Source organism: Mus pahari, chromosome 15 (genome assembly GCF_900095145.1).
Source record: "Mus pahari chromosome 15, PAHARI_EIJ_v1.1, whole genome shotgun sequence".
Taxonomy (NCBI): domain Eukaryota; kingdom Metazoa; phylum Chordata; class Mammalia; order Rodentia; family Muridae; genus Mus; species Mus pahari.
Genome location: NC_034604.1, coordinates 39171428 through 39187657, shown reverse-complemented (window position 1 = coordinate 39187657; position 16230 = coordinate 39171428). Strand labels below are relative to the sequence as shown.

At 38.4% G+C, this 16230-nt stretch overlaps 1 protein-coding gene across 7 annotated transcripts in view; it reads right to left on the bottom strand.

Moving 5' to 3' along the window:
- The window catches only part of Myot (myotilin), a 39101-nt gene that overhangs the window by 6615 nt on the left and 16256 nt on the right, over positions 1 to 16230 (bottom strand). For 2 of the 7 annotated variants that reach the window (XM_029547058.1, XM_029547060.1), the window contains 5 exons: positions 8146 to 8690; positions 4046 to 4220; positions 2958 to 3059; positions 901 to 950; positions 233 to 365 (listed from right to left, as the gene is read on the bottom strand). In XM_029547058.1, the coding sequence (XP_029402918.1) occupies positions 233 to 365; positions 901 to 950; positions 2958 to 3059; positions 4046 to 4220; positions 8146 to 8498 (813 nt within the window). In that variant the 5' untranslated portion in view covers positions 8499 to 8690. Of the gene's footprint in view, positions 1 to 232; positions 366 to 900; positions 951 to 2957; positions 3060 to 4045; positions 4221 to 8145; positions 8691 to 11391; positions 11473 to 15597; positions 15694 to 16230 lie in introns of those variants that run through there. The other 5 variants (XM_029547059.1, XM_021214921.1, XM_029547063.1 and 2 more) reach the window with 5 other exon arrangements.

Sequence of the window (16230 nt, the reverse complement as noted above, 5' to 3'; positions counted from 1 at the left end):
GACAGAGAGAGAAGCAGAGAGAGAGAGACAGAGAGAGACACAGAGAGATTATGTGTGTGAGTGTTTAAGTGTGAGTGTGTGAGTATGTGTAAGAGTGTGAGTGTATGTGAGAAAGTCTGTAAGAGTGTGAGTATACGTGTGTGTGAGAGCGTGTTAGTGTATGGGTGAGAGTATATTCCCTGAACTTAATGTCCTATTGCTAATGTATCTTTAGCATTTAAAAACCTCTTACTTTAAAGTCCATTCTGCAGAATCTTCCTTCTTCAATCGACATGTTTTCTGGCACTTGAATGAAGCGAGGTGGGTAGAATTTCTCCTGGATGGCATCCTGATCATTTGCCTCTGCTCTGGAGGACGATCTACTTCTACAACAACATTTTAATAAAGATTTGCAGCAATGTCCTTGTTTTTCAATTCACATAAGACAGTTTGGTCATCATGCTACAAGTCTACAGCCTTTAGTTTGGTCTCATGGCATGGCGACAGCAGAGAAAGGCCTTATGGGTGATGTATTCAGTGACTAATTTGATTACTTGCAGACATACAATTTAGACACATATGGTACAAATTAAACAAGTCTTTCCTTTTTAAATAGTTCCTTAAATTGAGTAATGTGTACTTCATAGTTAGTACTGGGATTTCCTTTTTGTGACAATGTCATTTAACATGGAATCATGGTCCTGACTATTGGACTAAAATGTTTTTTAAAAATCCCCTTTGAGGTAGCTCTGAAAATTGACATACAATTTTTTTTAAACATCATCTTTGGTGCTAGGAAATTCACATTGTGTTTTGAAAGAGTATGGTAAATGTGAAGGCTGTATATACAAACTATATTTTAAGTGGAAAACATTTTTAGATGACAAAATATATCTCTCTATACAAATTAAACAAAATTACCTTACTTGTGATGTGGGAACGTGCAGCCGTGCTTGTTCTGAGTTCTGCTGCTTGAGAGTAAAAAAGCATGAGAAAGTTAACCTGGAGTTGGTCCTTTAACATGAAACAGATGTAATCAATTACAGTTGAAAAGAATGTTCCTGCTTTGGCTGTGATTGCTTTAGTATATCTATCATTTAAAACCCAGCAGATTCACTGCCTAGTTCTTTAATAAGAACCCCACAGTATTAATAAGATGGATTTACATGTGTGATTTATGAAAATCAGCTGGACTCAAGTCTGATGGTAGCTTCATTTTCATGACTGGTGATAAAGGATGATGTGTCCCTCTGATGTGTTTGACATGGGGACACACGGTACAGGTTGTCCCTTAGCAAAGCAGGAATAGATATGAGGTCACTTGTGCTGGCAGTAAGCAGTGGGTATCAAGCTACTGCCTGGCAGTTCCACCATAAACAGTAAACACATATTAGACTGGAAAATACTTCTCCTTTTAGCTCATGGTATAAAATCCCATTGGACACCTTGAGAAATACAGATAAAACTATAAAAAAAATTGAATCATGAATTGGTTCTTCTATAAGAAAGGAATATTTACCTTTTATTATTTATATTGAATACCAGAAAATTGTTTCTATTTGAGAATAAAGTTAGGGGTTGATGAACACTATAATTGAATCAATTGATTATATATTTAATGACTGCTTTATAGAACTATTGCTGTGCTTAGCACAGTGGGAGATTGAAAAAAGTAGAAACTATAGTGTCAGCCCAAATACCTCTGAATATCTGCGAGGACACAGACAACTTGATCACAAAACTTTATGTTGAGATGACTCTCTTAGTCAATGTATTTTAGCATTTGAAAACAACCTAAACATTTTGGATAGTCTTAAGGTTTCTTAAATAAAATGTCAAAACAACTTATCAATTCAGCAAACAGACTATTATTTTTAGCAAAATGTCCAAAACCAAAAATCATCCAACCTAATAATTTAATAAAACTAAAAGAAATCTTTAAAAATTTAAAACAAGCTTTTGATTTCATTATATTATGTTCAGAAATAGAGCATTTCAATGATAGCAGAGATGTCTTTTTGTTTGTAGTTACTCTGTCATTGGACGACATTCCTTGTGAATGTGTGAGGATTGAAGTTCGAGTGTATAAAACAGTAAGGTTTACCCTTTCTAGCTACTTTATGTCTCTGCTACTATCTCCTTGTCCCAGTCCTGTCATCTTCCTTTTCAAACACTGTCATAAGTATGAACTAATTTTTTGAGTATTTTCAACTAGTAGATATAGTAGAGCAGTCTTTTTCTGGCTGTACTTGCCTATGCCATGACCAGAGTTCAATCACAACGGATGCTGCGTATAAATATGTTGAGTGGGAGATGAATGAATGAATGAATGAATGAACTCGCTGTCTAAGGACTAGTTCTTACCCCGCTATACTGCGCTCCATCCCTTTCAGTGGCTCTAGCTGTCTTTAAAAGAAACAGAGATATTTTGCTCTTATTTCACGTTTGTTCCCAGCTCATCTCTGTCGCTCATGTCTTGTGGACTCTTAAGAGGGTGTAATGGGCAGCTTCCAGAGAAAGGCCAGAAGGGTGGCAGCCCTTGAGTTTGCCTTTCCCTCTTTACATGTGTCTTTGAGTTAAGTTGACAGGTCTGTGTGTATCCACTGTGTTCTGAACTGATTCCTTAGGTTTTCTTTTGTTTTGAAAATGAGCTTTCCTTAATCTTAGAGATGTTACCTAATAGAGTAATTTTATTAGTTTTTTTTTTTTTTCAGTAAGCAGTGCATTTAAACTCAGGAGCATGACAGAAGGACGTAGAGATGCCTCAGATGCAGTTCAAAACATCAAACGACTTATAAATTGCAAAAAAAAAAAAAAAAAGGTGTTCTAAGACGGCCACAGCGGTGTGCCCCTCTAGTCCCAGGGACTTTAGCAAGCTCAGAAACGGGAATCAATTGAACCCAGTTCTAGGGCTGAAGGTCCCGTCTCAAAAAGAAAAGGCAAAGGCCACAGTTACATTATAAATCATTTTAATGTACCTGTGGCGAATCTTGGACATCACTGTTTTGCGCTTGAAACACAGCCGCAGCGTTCTGAGGTCCTAACAACCTGCGAGCCATCTTCTCCTCATAGGTCAGTCTCTAGAGGACAGTGACGAGATTTAGTAAGAGGCATTTGAACAGGCACACCTCTAAAAACCACTTCTCTATGTCAGAACTTCAAACTGTATACCAATTTTTGAATTATACTTCCCACCTTTCCCAAAGAGCCTCGTCGTCAAAGACCAGTGGCTAAATCAATTGAATCTTAAGAGCTTATATAATAATTACAGCTATTTTAATTTGTCCATAAAAATACACAATAAGGGGCAAAAAAACAAAACAAAACAAAACAAAACAAAGAAAAAAGGTTGAGTCAATAGTATTTTTCATTAGTTGCTTGGTAAGCAGAAATTTTATGAGATGGTAATGGTGATTAATTAATTAATTAATTTACTCATTAAGACAAGATTTCATGGGGCACAGGCTTAGCTGGAATTCAGAAGTCAAAGTTGACTTTCAGTTTCTGTTTCTCCAGCCTCTACTCTTTCACCCCCAAGGGCATGGTTAATAGAAGTGTGCCAGCACAATCTATACAAACACCCATTTGAGAGAATTATGTGAAAGGCAAATTTTTCATTGTTTTATCTATGGCTTTTTTTTTTTTTGGTTTTGTTTGCTTGTTTTTCTTCCATTTACTACTAAAACTCAAAAGGCAGACTTCATATATAGTAATAAGGAATTGAAAGCAAATGTTCCTTCCTTTCTTTCTTTCTTTCTTTCTTTCTTTCTTTCTTTCTTTCTTTCTTTCTTTCTTTCTTTCTTTCTTCCTTTCTTTCTTCTTTCTTCCTTCCTTTCTTTTCTTTTCTTTTTAAAAATCAAATCCTATATTTTGTTGCTTTTACAGGCATAGATCTATGGGAGACAAGTAACTTTTTAAATGTGGAGCTGTGCTGGGTATCAATCTTATGTAAGATAAGTAGTCTATCAGTAAACTACATTCTCAGCCTCAGAACTTTCTTATTCAAGTCAGGTATGTAACAGACCATTAATCATGGCCTTCTTTAAGAAACAGATAGCTTGCCCACTTGGTTTCCATTATGAAGAAGGGTGTCTTTGCATTTCAGCTTTCTTTCCAAATCTTGAATCAACGCTTCTTTCGATCCTTGGATCTCATGGTCAGGAGTCTTTGGAGTGGGCCTAACATTTGCAGCTTGGTATGACATGGCATTTACAGGTTGGTTAACTGAAGATTGTTGATAGCTTAAAAAAAGAAAAACAGAAAAAAGAAAAAAAATGAGAAAGAAAATGACAGAATTTACTTCATTTTGTAAGCTGCCTTTAGACACATTGAATCTATCACGTAGATTTTCTCTGTTTTTGAGAACACCAATAATCCTAATAATAGACAAGAAGGATATAAACATGGCTACTGCCTTTATCTTCTCTCATGGCAGGAGAAAATTAGACAGTAGAAGGAAGGATTTAGATACAAGGAGGGCATTTAGAAGAGTTCGCCTAAAGAATGATATGGTTAAACGAGTTTTCAATCTTATTGTCGGATTTGTTGTGTGATGGAGAGGCAGCTATCCAGCAGTGGGGTGCTCGAGTTACCTCTCCTGGGCTTGAGAGAGCTGAGTTTTTAAGAATCTCTTTCTAGCACCTGTGATCTCAGGCTAGGATTTGAAATTGATAAAGTGAAATTCTTTATACCAGGGAAATTGGTGAATGTCACCAATCCTGACTTCTTCTTGAGCTGAATTGACTGACAAGCAAATCATTTACATTTTGTGTGTTGAGGGACACTCTACTCTTTCTCAATGGGACCTCTGACTTTCTTACTAATTCCCAGTTCCAGTTAATCTTATACTCAAAATGATCCAAGCCAGTGCATAAAAATTACTTTTAAAGTAATGATGATTTATTCAGTATTGCCAAACTGATTTTATTTTTGGTCCGGGAAAGAAAGGAATAATTAGAGGAAGATAGAGTATGAAATATAACTTTTATAAAAGATTGAGAAAATTAACACTAATCCAAAAATAATCTGAAAAGTTCAAATTCTTACAGAATATTATGTTCTTAAATGTTTATTTAAGGTATTCTGAGATCTCCCCAAGTTTCCACATTAATATTGGTAAAGAGCAGAGGCAGCAGTTGAGGGTCCTGTATTTCTTGCTGCTGGGTGGCTCACACTTTTCCTGGTATTTTACATTGTTTTAACTTAGTTTGCTGAGGTAGAACCATAGGTGGACAAATTTATATCATTCTAATTAATATGAGGAGACTGGTCCCTGCCCCAATGAACACTTTATGATGATCATGATAAATGTTCTCTAGTCATCCAGATCCAAATGAGATCAAGATTCATAAAAGGACTTGTGATTTCAGAGGAAATGAAGGCTGAGTGGGGTCAGAGTGTTCACATGGGCTGAGGGACCTGGAGATAATCCTAGGGCCAGGTGCCATTACTCATCACCAGCCCATTTTATACCCACCAATATAAACCATGGGGATGGGAGATACTGTCAGCTGAGTGAATGATTTTTTTTTTTAAATTGTAGTCAAGATATACTGTCTTAGAAGCTGATAGAACCCATTCTCCCTTTACATTTAAATATTTGGGTTTTTTAGTTGTCACCCTCAGTCCTTAACTAAAGTCTTATTTGTTCAAAACACTGAAGAGTCAAATCAACCAAATATGTAAATAAATAGTGAGCCCCCTCCTTCGATTAAATTCCTGGGCCAAAGGGACAACATTTTCTTGGCTCCTTAATATTCCTGCAGTGCATGCCATGATAACTGCCTGTAATGACTTTCAGTTCTAGAGTCCCATCTGTTTGAGAGCTGCATGAAAATGGTAAAGTGAAATAGAATCAGACAATTCCGTTCTCATCATTATATGTCATAGAAAGCCTGAGGGATTGATAGCCAAGCCCGAGGACCACAGGATAACCTCAGTGAGTTGACTCATTACACACCCTCAATGTCTGCACATTAGATGGCATATGCACTAGACTTCAAATCCGTTCTTACTTATAAACTAGTGTTGTGCATTCACACTGCTTTGTAGGTCTCTTTCCTATCACTGACAATCCTGGTCCTTAAATATGCTACGGCTCAGAAAACTAGATTACACAGCAGGCTATTTGCTGAATGCCTCACAGCAAGCACTTTGGGAGGAATACTTAGAATTAAAAAATTCCCCTCACTTTCCACCCTGTGGTTTGATAAACTGATAAAACTTTGTCTAAGAACTCTCTACTATTGAGAAGCAAAATAAGGCCTTCCAGTGTCCTTAGGTCAGAAAGCAAGGGATTATTTTAGAAGACAGGGCAATCTTGAGCCCATCATAACAATGAAAGAATTGTGCACAAATGTTCAAAGGGCCAGGGCTTTCCACCCCATACAGCTGGACTCAGAATGGGTATCAAGTAGCAATGGCAAGATTAGAAGAGTTATCTATAGTTGCTGAAAATGGAACAGTTAAATCTGGACCTTTGATCTCTGGTTTGGGAATCTCCTAGGCTTGCTTTCTTTCTTTCTTTCTTTCTTTCTTTCTTTCTTTCTTTCTTTCTTTCTTTCTTTCTTTCTTTCTTTCTATTTTTGTCTCCCCTATTTTTAGTTTTGCCCAAAGCTAGGTATGTGGTTGAGGCTCTGTGAATATTTGTTTGATCACTTTTTTTTTCTGAGCAGAATTAGAATAGGATGGAAAACATTACTAGGGAGAATATTATGGTCAGGGTGGGTTATATATATTATAAATCCTGATGTAAGAAATGTGGAAATACTAAGAAGCTAAATGGAGAGTCATAGTAATAATTGTGAAGATGAAAGAGCTATGGAGTATGGAATGAGCATAATGGGATTTTGTGAGGAACAGTAGACAAAAGTGTCCTTTTGAAATATTGAGTCAAGACTATGAGAATGCTATATTCCAGGTCAGGAACTGTTGGTCATCAGCCACTAAACATAATTCAATTTAATATCTATAGGTTTCCAACATGTTTTTGAGTGTCTTGATTTTTATTTTTAAAAGTAGGGAATAGGTTCCACTACAAGTTGGACTGGTGCGGTCAGTTCAGCTGCTTTTCTGCATTTCAACCAATACTATAATTTTTGGAAAAACTACCTCAGTCATCTTACTTGCCGAACACTCTCATCATTCATACAAATAGCTTGAGTGAGTATCGGAGCTCAACACATGCTCTTATCTATAGGTTAATATCGTACCTCTACACTGCTTTATAGATCCTTTGTCTATTCAATATCAAACAACTCTCTAGAGAAGACAGAAGTTAGCAAGTGCTCCAGTAAGACTCTAAGAAGACATGGTCCAGCCAACAATGCTTGAGATGCCTCTGATTTAATCCCTGATATTCTCTACAGCCAAGAACTATGAAAACTGATAGCCCTAAATTTAAATAAGTACGAAGTATTCAGTTCAGGTTTTTAAAAAAGCTCAAGCCCACGTGGTGTTCTTCCAGGACAGTCTCCAGCTGTGGAAACATAGTGAATGCTTGCATAAGGCTGTAGGTATTTGCTCCTGAATTTAGATCATCCAACGAAGTCCAACAAGTCATGGTTTCACTTACCCAAACAAACTTTAAAACTATGAGACTTCATCTGTTCTAACCTCCCTTCTGATCCCAGTAAGGACAATTTATACAAGTGACTGTCTGAGTTCCAGACTTCTAAAATGTGTTAATTTTAAATTATATTAGCCAAGTGGATAGTCAGGATTAGCGGGAGAAATGGGTAGGAAGAAAAGACTATGACTGAGAAGAAACTTAATAGCCTTTGCTTATGCAGGAGGAAATCCTATCCACAGAGGAGCAGACAGGTGTTCTACATCCCAGCCAAACTAGACCTCAGAGGAATTAAATTTGCAGTAAGAGGAACTTAGCTTAGAGCTAAGCAGAAGGATCACAATCCCCTGGTATGTTAGAAATCTATTTTTTGTTCTTTCTGAAGATGATAAATAACAGGGACACGATTGCATGGGATAATAGGTAATTTGAGTTCCGCTCAGCTTAGACACTGGAGAATGGGTTAGATGACTTCTTATTGCCAGTAACCTGGCTCAGTGAGACCGAAGTCCACACTATCATTTTGTGTGCTAAAGAATAACAGCAGCGCACCCTCAGATAAAGCTCATGGCACATGCAGGGTACACAGCTTCACTTACTTGGAGTCCACAGTGGATGGGATTTTACTGTTACAGTAATCAGGTTGAGACGGTAATATGGAACTGAGGAAACTGGCTGGGGACTGGTTATAGGTAGCAGTAACCTTTTGGCCAGGGTTGGGGCCAGCAAGCTGCTGGGAAGCAGGATAAGCAGAAGAAGACACGGTGATGTGAGAGCTCACTGTGGAGGAGGCAGAAAACCTCTGCTCTGTGCACTGGCGAGGCTGGATGACGATGGAAGACTGTTTGGTCTGGCTTGGGAAACTGGCGACTTCCGGTCCTGGAGGCTGCAGTCTGGAACCACATGGATTTTGGGACTGGATGAAGTGTTTTGGACGTTCGTAGTTAAACATGCTTAGCTGGTGGTATATGGAAGATGGATTTGCTCACAGAAGGATAGAATCCTGACCGTGGGGTTGGCAAGCCTGGAATCACACAAGGTTGCAGCAAGTCAGAAGCAACCTTAGTCCGGCCCTCTTTGCTGAGATCTCTAGAACACCACTGCACTCCTGATGTTGGTGGGTTTCTCTTGAAGAATATTGCTTCTGAAAGTGGGAAAATAATTAAGTTACAAGTTTCGTATAAACCATATTGTTTATTTGATGTTGTCAACAAAAGCTATGTGCTCTTAGGGTTGCTTCAAGGTAGAGTTTTCCTGGCTTCTCTCTTTTCTCTTTACCTCCATCTTTGGACAAATGATGTCCCTTTCCACAAGTAGTTAGCAGCCTGCCTAATGCTTTGACCCTTTAATACAGTTCCTCATGTTATGGTGACCTCACCACCAAAAACATTATTTTTGTTGTTGTACTTCAACTTCATTACTGTAACTTTGCTGCTCTTATGAATCGTGATGCAAATCTCTGTGTTTTCTAATGGTACTAGGTGACCCCTGAGCAAGGGTCCTTAGACCCTTCTGAGGGGTTGTGAACCACAGGTTGAGAAGCACTGACTTAGACTCAGTAAAAGTTATCCAATGTGCTCACCTCTGGGTGCAAGCATGTTATGTAGAGGTTTCAAGATTATACACCACAGGTTTTTCCAAGGAGCTATTTTTGATAAGAAATTCTTTTGGTGCTACTGAATGTGTTAGATCTGTAGCCTCGTGATGAGCCTTCAACCAGATACTGCGGACTCCTTGACCTCAGAGACGGAAGGATTTAAAATCAATAGCTCTTAATGTGTATCAGTCTTCATCAAGGCAGATTCTTTTCACTTCCCATCAGAGTAGATTAATATCCCTTTTGACGCATCGATTAACATTAACATCTATTAGCCTTTCCTCAATTTCAAAAAGGTAGAATGAACGTCCAAATTTATTATGACCGTTTTGAATTGCTCCTTACTATCACAGCTCATTGCCTGGTTTTCTCCCCTTGATTCCATATTGATCATACAATCAAAGTAGATGGTAATTAAGGACAGATTGTGCTTGCCTGCCTCTCTATATGTATAGGATTTATTACAGACTGCATTTGCAAAGGTGAAAGTCATTTTTCTCACGTTCGGATTATACATTCTAGTTATTGATCTTAGTGGTCTCTTAATTATCTAGTCCATTTCATTTGTTTGACATGTATTTTAGGCTAGTATTGAAATCATTATAGTTCCACTTAATTGTTATTTTCCATGGCAACCAGTAAGTATAGACATATGTAAAACATCCATGAAACTAGCCTGTCAATAAAGGAGAGATGGATGCTATTTACAGTGCTCATCTCTGGCGTGATTGGCCTTTCTATTTTCTTACAGCAGCCCCCCCCCCCATTCCTCCTCATTTTGTTGTTAAAATTCACCTTTGGAGTTATCTCTGCCTCTGATTTTCCCCATTCTAATGTTAAAAAAAAGGCCAGAACATTGCACAAAGCAACTGGTCCTGCAATTACTGTAATACCCTCCTGCTTTAGTTCAAAATACCAGACGACTTAGTTAAAAATACATTATTTTGCTTCATACACTATGGAGAAACCCTGACATCTTAATAAATCAAATCTTTAGTTACACATTTTCCCCAAATTGTATATCTATTGATACTGGGTGCTGTTTCATTGCGTTTCAACCCGGAGGAATATACCGTTCATAATTCATCCAGACCAAGTCACTTCATCCTAAGGTTTTGCTGGCAGGCTAGAGTTCAGTTAATGTTAGGAAGAATGAAGCTACGAGGAAACGACATAGCAAAAGGCTCTGGTGAGAAAGAACACTTGAAAAGTTACACCGTCCCCCGCTTTGAATGTATGCTTGCAACCAGGGTGCATTGTGCAGTGAATCACATGATCTTAACTGTCAGGAGAAAGTTCCAGATGGTGGGGGCCACTTTATTAGAGACCTTTGTTGCCTGAAATAAAAAGACTTTATTTTAAGACAGCTGTTTTTATAATAACAGGTCTCTTTGCTGAATCTACAGTTTGGTTCTTAATTTTCTTTCTGGGCAGGAAAGTTAGGCTCACTCCCAATAGCAGGTGACCAACTGCTTGAGATCTAGGCTGGATATATTTTCCTAATAGGGCTTCCAAGGTTTTTTTTTTTTTTTTTTTTTTTTTTTTTTTTTTTTAAGAAATATATTCAGAATGTGGACTGTCTTAAGCATTTTGGTATTAGTCTCTTTAGTTAGTTGTATTGTATTTTTACAGCTCAAGTAAAGTTGCACTGTTTCAAAAGTTCTATTTTTCTCATCACAGCATTTCATACAGATGTTTACACAATGTTTATGAAACAGTGTTTTTCTAGAAAACTTAATTGCTCCTCTGCAGTGACTATTCCACAGTTCAGTTCTAACACAGTGTTCTTTACTCCTACTAGTGATACGCCAACTTTAAAAACTATGAATAAAACATTCTGCCATCTCATAATTTAAAAACAACACTTTAGGAGTTCTTAATTTAATAGCTAATATTTGCTAATAGTAACCATTAAAAGTCCCCAAGTACAACATAGACTTTCACAAAAGACAGAATCAAGGCCACCATACAGGGTCACAGTTACAGTCAGATCATATGAACCTTTTCAAGGAAAAGTAAGGCTTTAAATAAGGACCTAAAATTCTTTGCCTGTGTCCTCTGTACAAACCCCCCAGTTTCAGTGGACTGAACAGGTTTCTTTAAAATGTTGTACATCACCATTATAATACCATAATTGTCAGGTTGCTTTAAAAAAAAAAACCTGAAGATAACTTTTGTATATACTTCTCTGATTTGATTAAAAAACCCCCAAAGCTCAAGCCATAGCATAAATAAAGAAGGGACTCACCCTTAGCTCAGAGGGGGCCAGCGTCTCAACCCACTACTGAAGAAAAGGGAGAAGTGTCTCCCTTCAGGCTCCTGTGGCTCTGAGCTCAGTGTCACTACGCCCTGACTTTTATCAGCTGCCAAACTGACATCTGATGTGCTTCCTGTCTATCTACCTATGCTGGCATGTCAAAGTAAGAGTCCACAATCTAAACAATATCTCAGATGTCTTGGTGATATTTCAGGAATGGGAGTACATGAACTTCTCTTGCAAGCCTCTATTTCAGACATGAGTTTTGACTATAAGCTAGCAAGCAAGCTCATATAGAGTGAGAGTGGAAAAAGGGGGAAGTGGAAGAAAATTTGAGTTTTACATGTTTTCATTCAGGCAAGGATTTTGAGTCTTTCTCATCGTGGAGACAAAGATGAAATGGGAGAGAGGATTGGGGGTGAGTTTTTCTTCTCTGGTGAGAAGATTAGCAGGGGGAAGAATGCATCTGGGAGGGGCTCTTTTTTTCAAGTGCTTAATAAGAATAGGGGTGGAGTCTGATTCCAACAGTGCCTTGCAGAAGGAGGTGTGGTCAGGGCCTGTGGAGACATAGTGGCATCTGACCTGAAGACAGACAAGTGAAAAGGGTCATTTAGTTTAGTAAGTTTTCTGGATGCCTGACATATATCCACAAGACTCAGTGTCTTTTATTTTCAGAGGTTTAAAACTCTTCATCAACCAAATAAATAAGATTAAGTCTGTCACTGCCTTTTTGACCCATCACTTTACACCAAACACAGTTTTCTCCCTCCCTCCCTCTGTCCCTCCTTCCCTCCTTCCCTCCTTAGGTAGGTGGCAGGAGGATCAGGCCAATCAATCAGGGCTATTCCCTTTCAATGGCTTTAATTCTCCTAGTTCAAAGGTAGGCATTCAAATCTTGTTTTAATTAGTACACGCTTTAGGGTGTGAATATGTATTTGGACACACTCAAGTCATATAAAATACTTCCTAGTAGCCAGGCCTGATGTTGTGTACCTTCAGTCTCAGCTGCTTAGGAGGGTGAGATGAGAAGATTGTTTGAGGTCACTTTTGAAACAAAAGTCCCCTATAATGGACCATGTCCATGTGCCTTGTACTGCTGTTCAGGGAAATGTGGGTAATTTCTGTATCAGGACATGATCACTGCTTAATAGAAAAGTATGTTGGACCTGACTTGATATGTGGGTGGTTGCCTACAAAGTCTTATTTCAGGAATCTCCCAAAATATTTGAGCACATCTGAGCTCTGATATCTCAAATTTCTTCAAGATGGACAAAACCTTCCAATCTAAAGTATCAAGACTTAAAAATGTGAGTGACATAAAAATAGAAAGAGCCAGGACACACAGTGTTTTATGTAAGAGATTATTTTAAGCATTTAAAATGGGCTATGGGTGGTTGACATTTGACCTGCCTGAGAAAAAAATTAAAAGTTGGTTTGGACAAGGAAGAGGAGTGTGATGGTTTGTATATGCTTGGTCCAGGGACTGACACTATTAGGAGGTGTGGCCTTGTTGGAGTAGGTGTGTCATTGTGGGTGTGGGCTTAAGACCCTCATCCTCACTGCCTGGAAGTCAGTTATCCAGTAACAGCCTTCAGATGAAGATGTAAAATTCTCAGCTCTGCCTGCATCATGCCTGCCTAGATGCTGCCTTGCTTCAACCTTGATGATGACAGACTGAAACCCTGAACCTGTGAGCCAGTCCAGTTAAATGTTGTCCTTTATAAGACTTGCCTTTGCCATGGTGTCTATTCACAGCAGTAAACCCTAACCAAGATAAGGAGCTATTATTATATTTGTCATGTCTCAGAGTTAAAGTTTGAGATAAACCTTACAGCCAAGGACAGAGGATGTCAACCACAGGTCCCTATACTCCTAGTTTTGTACAGAGTGGCTTCCAATGTACTATAGCTGAGAAGGAATTTTAGTCCCGTGCACCCTCTGTCCATCAGGTTTTGCTGGTTCTTATGGCTAGGTATATTTGTAAGATGTGATACAAGTGATAAACTCAGTTACTCAAAACAAAAAGTTCATTCTGCACTAGAGGATCAAGGGATAACTTAGAAAGAGTTAAGTGTACTGAATAATTTTATGTCAACTTGATACAAGCTAAAAAGAGTAGGGCCTATATTTCACCAGAATGCAGTAACAAGTTTTATTAGTATGTGAAAGCCCTGGGTTCTGTGCTCAGAATTTCATACAGAATTTTGTAAGCTGAGTGTAGTGATTCAAACCTGAAATGATGGCTCTTGGGAGGTGGGCAGAAGGGTCAGGAGTTCAGCTATGTATGAACTGGAGGTCAGCCTGCACAACATGAGACTCTGGCTCAAAGTAGAGTAGGGTAGAACAGAACAGAACAGAATAAAACAGGACAGGACAGGATAAGACAAGACAGAGCCGAACAGAGATTATAGGAATATCTGAAAATCAAGATTAGATGACGAATTGTTCTGGAAGCATAAACTCAGACTTTAGCATAGCATAGATCTTAGATTTTAATATTTGTTGTCCACTCATAGTTAATTATTTTTTCTGAAAAATTAAGCAATAAAATATCTAGAAAGTTGTGCATCTGTTTTATTTCACTCCTTAAGAAATAAGTTTGTTTTATATTTCTTTTTCTTGATTTGTGAAGATCCCATTAAAATTGATTAATTAGATAATACAAATAAATGTTTTCTTTTACAGTTACTGAATTTTTCACTCAGATCAGTGCTGTTACATAATAATGAAATGACCCCTGAGTCCCTGTCTTTATAGCCGAGAATTGGCAGTTCTGTTATATATGGAGTAGCAGATTTCAAACCTCATAGGAGAAGTGTCTTCTAATAGATGACAATTAATACAGACCCACAACTGGTCAACATGCAGAGAATAAGAGACCACAGAGTGCTAAGCTCTAAGTAAGATGTCTGTATTATACCCTTCTTGCCAAGGCTCATGGATCATCACAGAGGAGAAAGCAGAAAGACTATAAAAAAACAAAACAAAACCAGAGCAAGTGAACATTTGAAGTGAAACATTATATGTTGGACATTATAAGGATATTGTACATATGTCCTCAGAGCAGCTGTGACTGCTTATATAAGACATGAACAGGATAAATCCAGCAGAAATTCCAGAATGAATAGAGGAGGAGCTCATAAAATCCTACCCCTAGCTATTGGTGGCCATTGTAGGAAAGAGCATATTTTCTTTAAGGAAGAGGCCTCTGAAAAACTACTCACACTCCAGTAGATGATCCTACATCAATATACATACAGTCAGTACTGAGCAGACTCAGTGGGTTTTAAAAAAGAGATAGCACATGAATTTGAAACCAATCAAACTAAGGGATTGGCTTTGAGAGGGAAGATGGGTAGATTTGGTCAAAAGACGTTATATTTCCATAGAGCCCTCCTATTCTCTGAAATCTGCAGCTCATATGCTCATTTTACAGGAATGAAACACATTAGAAGGAACTTATGGACTAATAAAAATGTGTGCTTGGTAGCATTTGCCAGAAAGCAAGCTTCCAGAACCAGTAGCAATGTCTCTCATGCTAATGGCGTGGCTTCTTTTGCCCGTGGTGCTTTTTTTGAATTTGATAACCAGGAGACAAAAATCCAGAGAAAATCCAGAGAAGATTCAACTCTAGATTGTATGTGACCAAGAAGATTGAACCCAGCTGTTTCCAGTAGATCGCTAGAGAGATGTCCATCTCTGCCTGCTACATAAATTCCTCCCTTGCAGTTGTTGATGGTTACTTATAGACAGAAGAATCTGATTGACCTTTGAGGGCAGGTTAAGTACTGCTCCCCAGAGGTGGAGGTTTGCCATAGAAATAGATGCAAAGAGAAGGATAATCCGTGAGCTACTTTGCAACGCTGACAAAACCGTTCCTCTTTTCTTACCCTTGGTTTTGTCATGTATCATATGAACACACTCTCTGGAGTGCTTTCTACCTTCCCAATTCCTTCTTCACTCTCTTTTATGGTTTGATGGATTAAACCCAACCTCTGCTGTGTAGGATGAATAGGTCACCCCGGTGAACTCAGGGGCTTCTATACAAGCGGGTCCCAGCAGGCTACTGCGGGGGTTCTTCATCTGATTAAAGAATACAAGAAAACATGGTACAGTCATCCATATTATAAACTCCTAAGCCCAGAATTCTGCTGCTCATCAACTCACTGGATGAGTTAAAGCTGCTACCAACAGTACCTTAAGTTTGCCTATGGAATATATGAAACATCTGGTTAAAATTTCAGCTTGGGTGTCTGTTGTTTTGCTCTGTTCCTCCTTTCTTCTCCATTATACCTTGAGTGGATAGACAAAAAAAATACAAAGGTAACTGCATCAGAGAAATAAAGACTGGCAAGTGTTTCAGGACTGCATAGTCAAACTTTAAATAGTTTCTAAATTTTACTGAGTAAAAATTTTCTTCCCCTCTACAGTTGCTCTTGTTGGATGTTTAAGTTTCCAAAAGAGAGTACTTCCTGCCTTTTGGAAATAAAAGTGAGCTCATTCTTTGGATAGTTGGAATACCCTGCCATACATAGCCTGTCTGTCCTGATTGGCTACACAGGGGAGCCATAGAGCTACCGTGCAGTTATTTATTCCAGAGACCCATGGAATTTCTTTGAAATGATCTGCCATGGGATGCTTTCTTTCATCATGTACATTTTCCTGTGGTGTTCGATGTTTTCATATATGTGCCTTTCTCTCTAGTATGGAAACCGTTCCAAAAGCCTTATGATGAAGGCTTTCCACTGGGCGTCAAAGCATAGTGGTTGAACTATGCTTCATGTGATGTTAATATTTTCATTTACTGGGGAGGAGAGGGAGGGAGGGAGG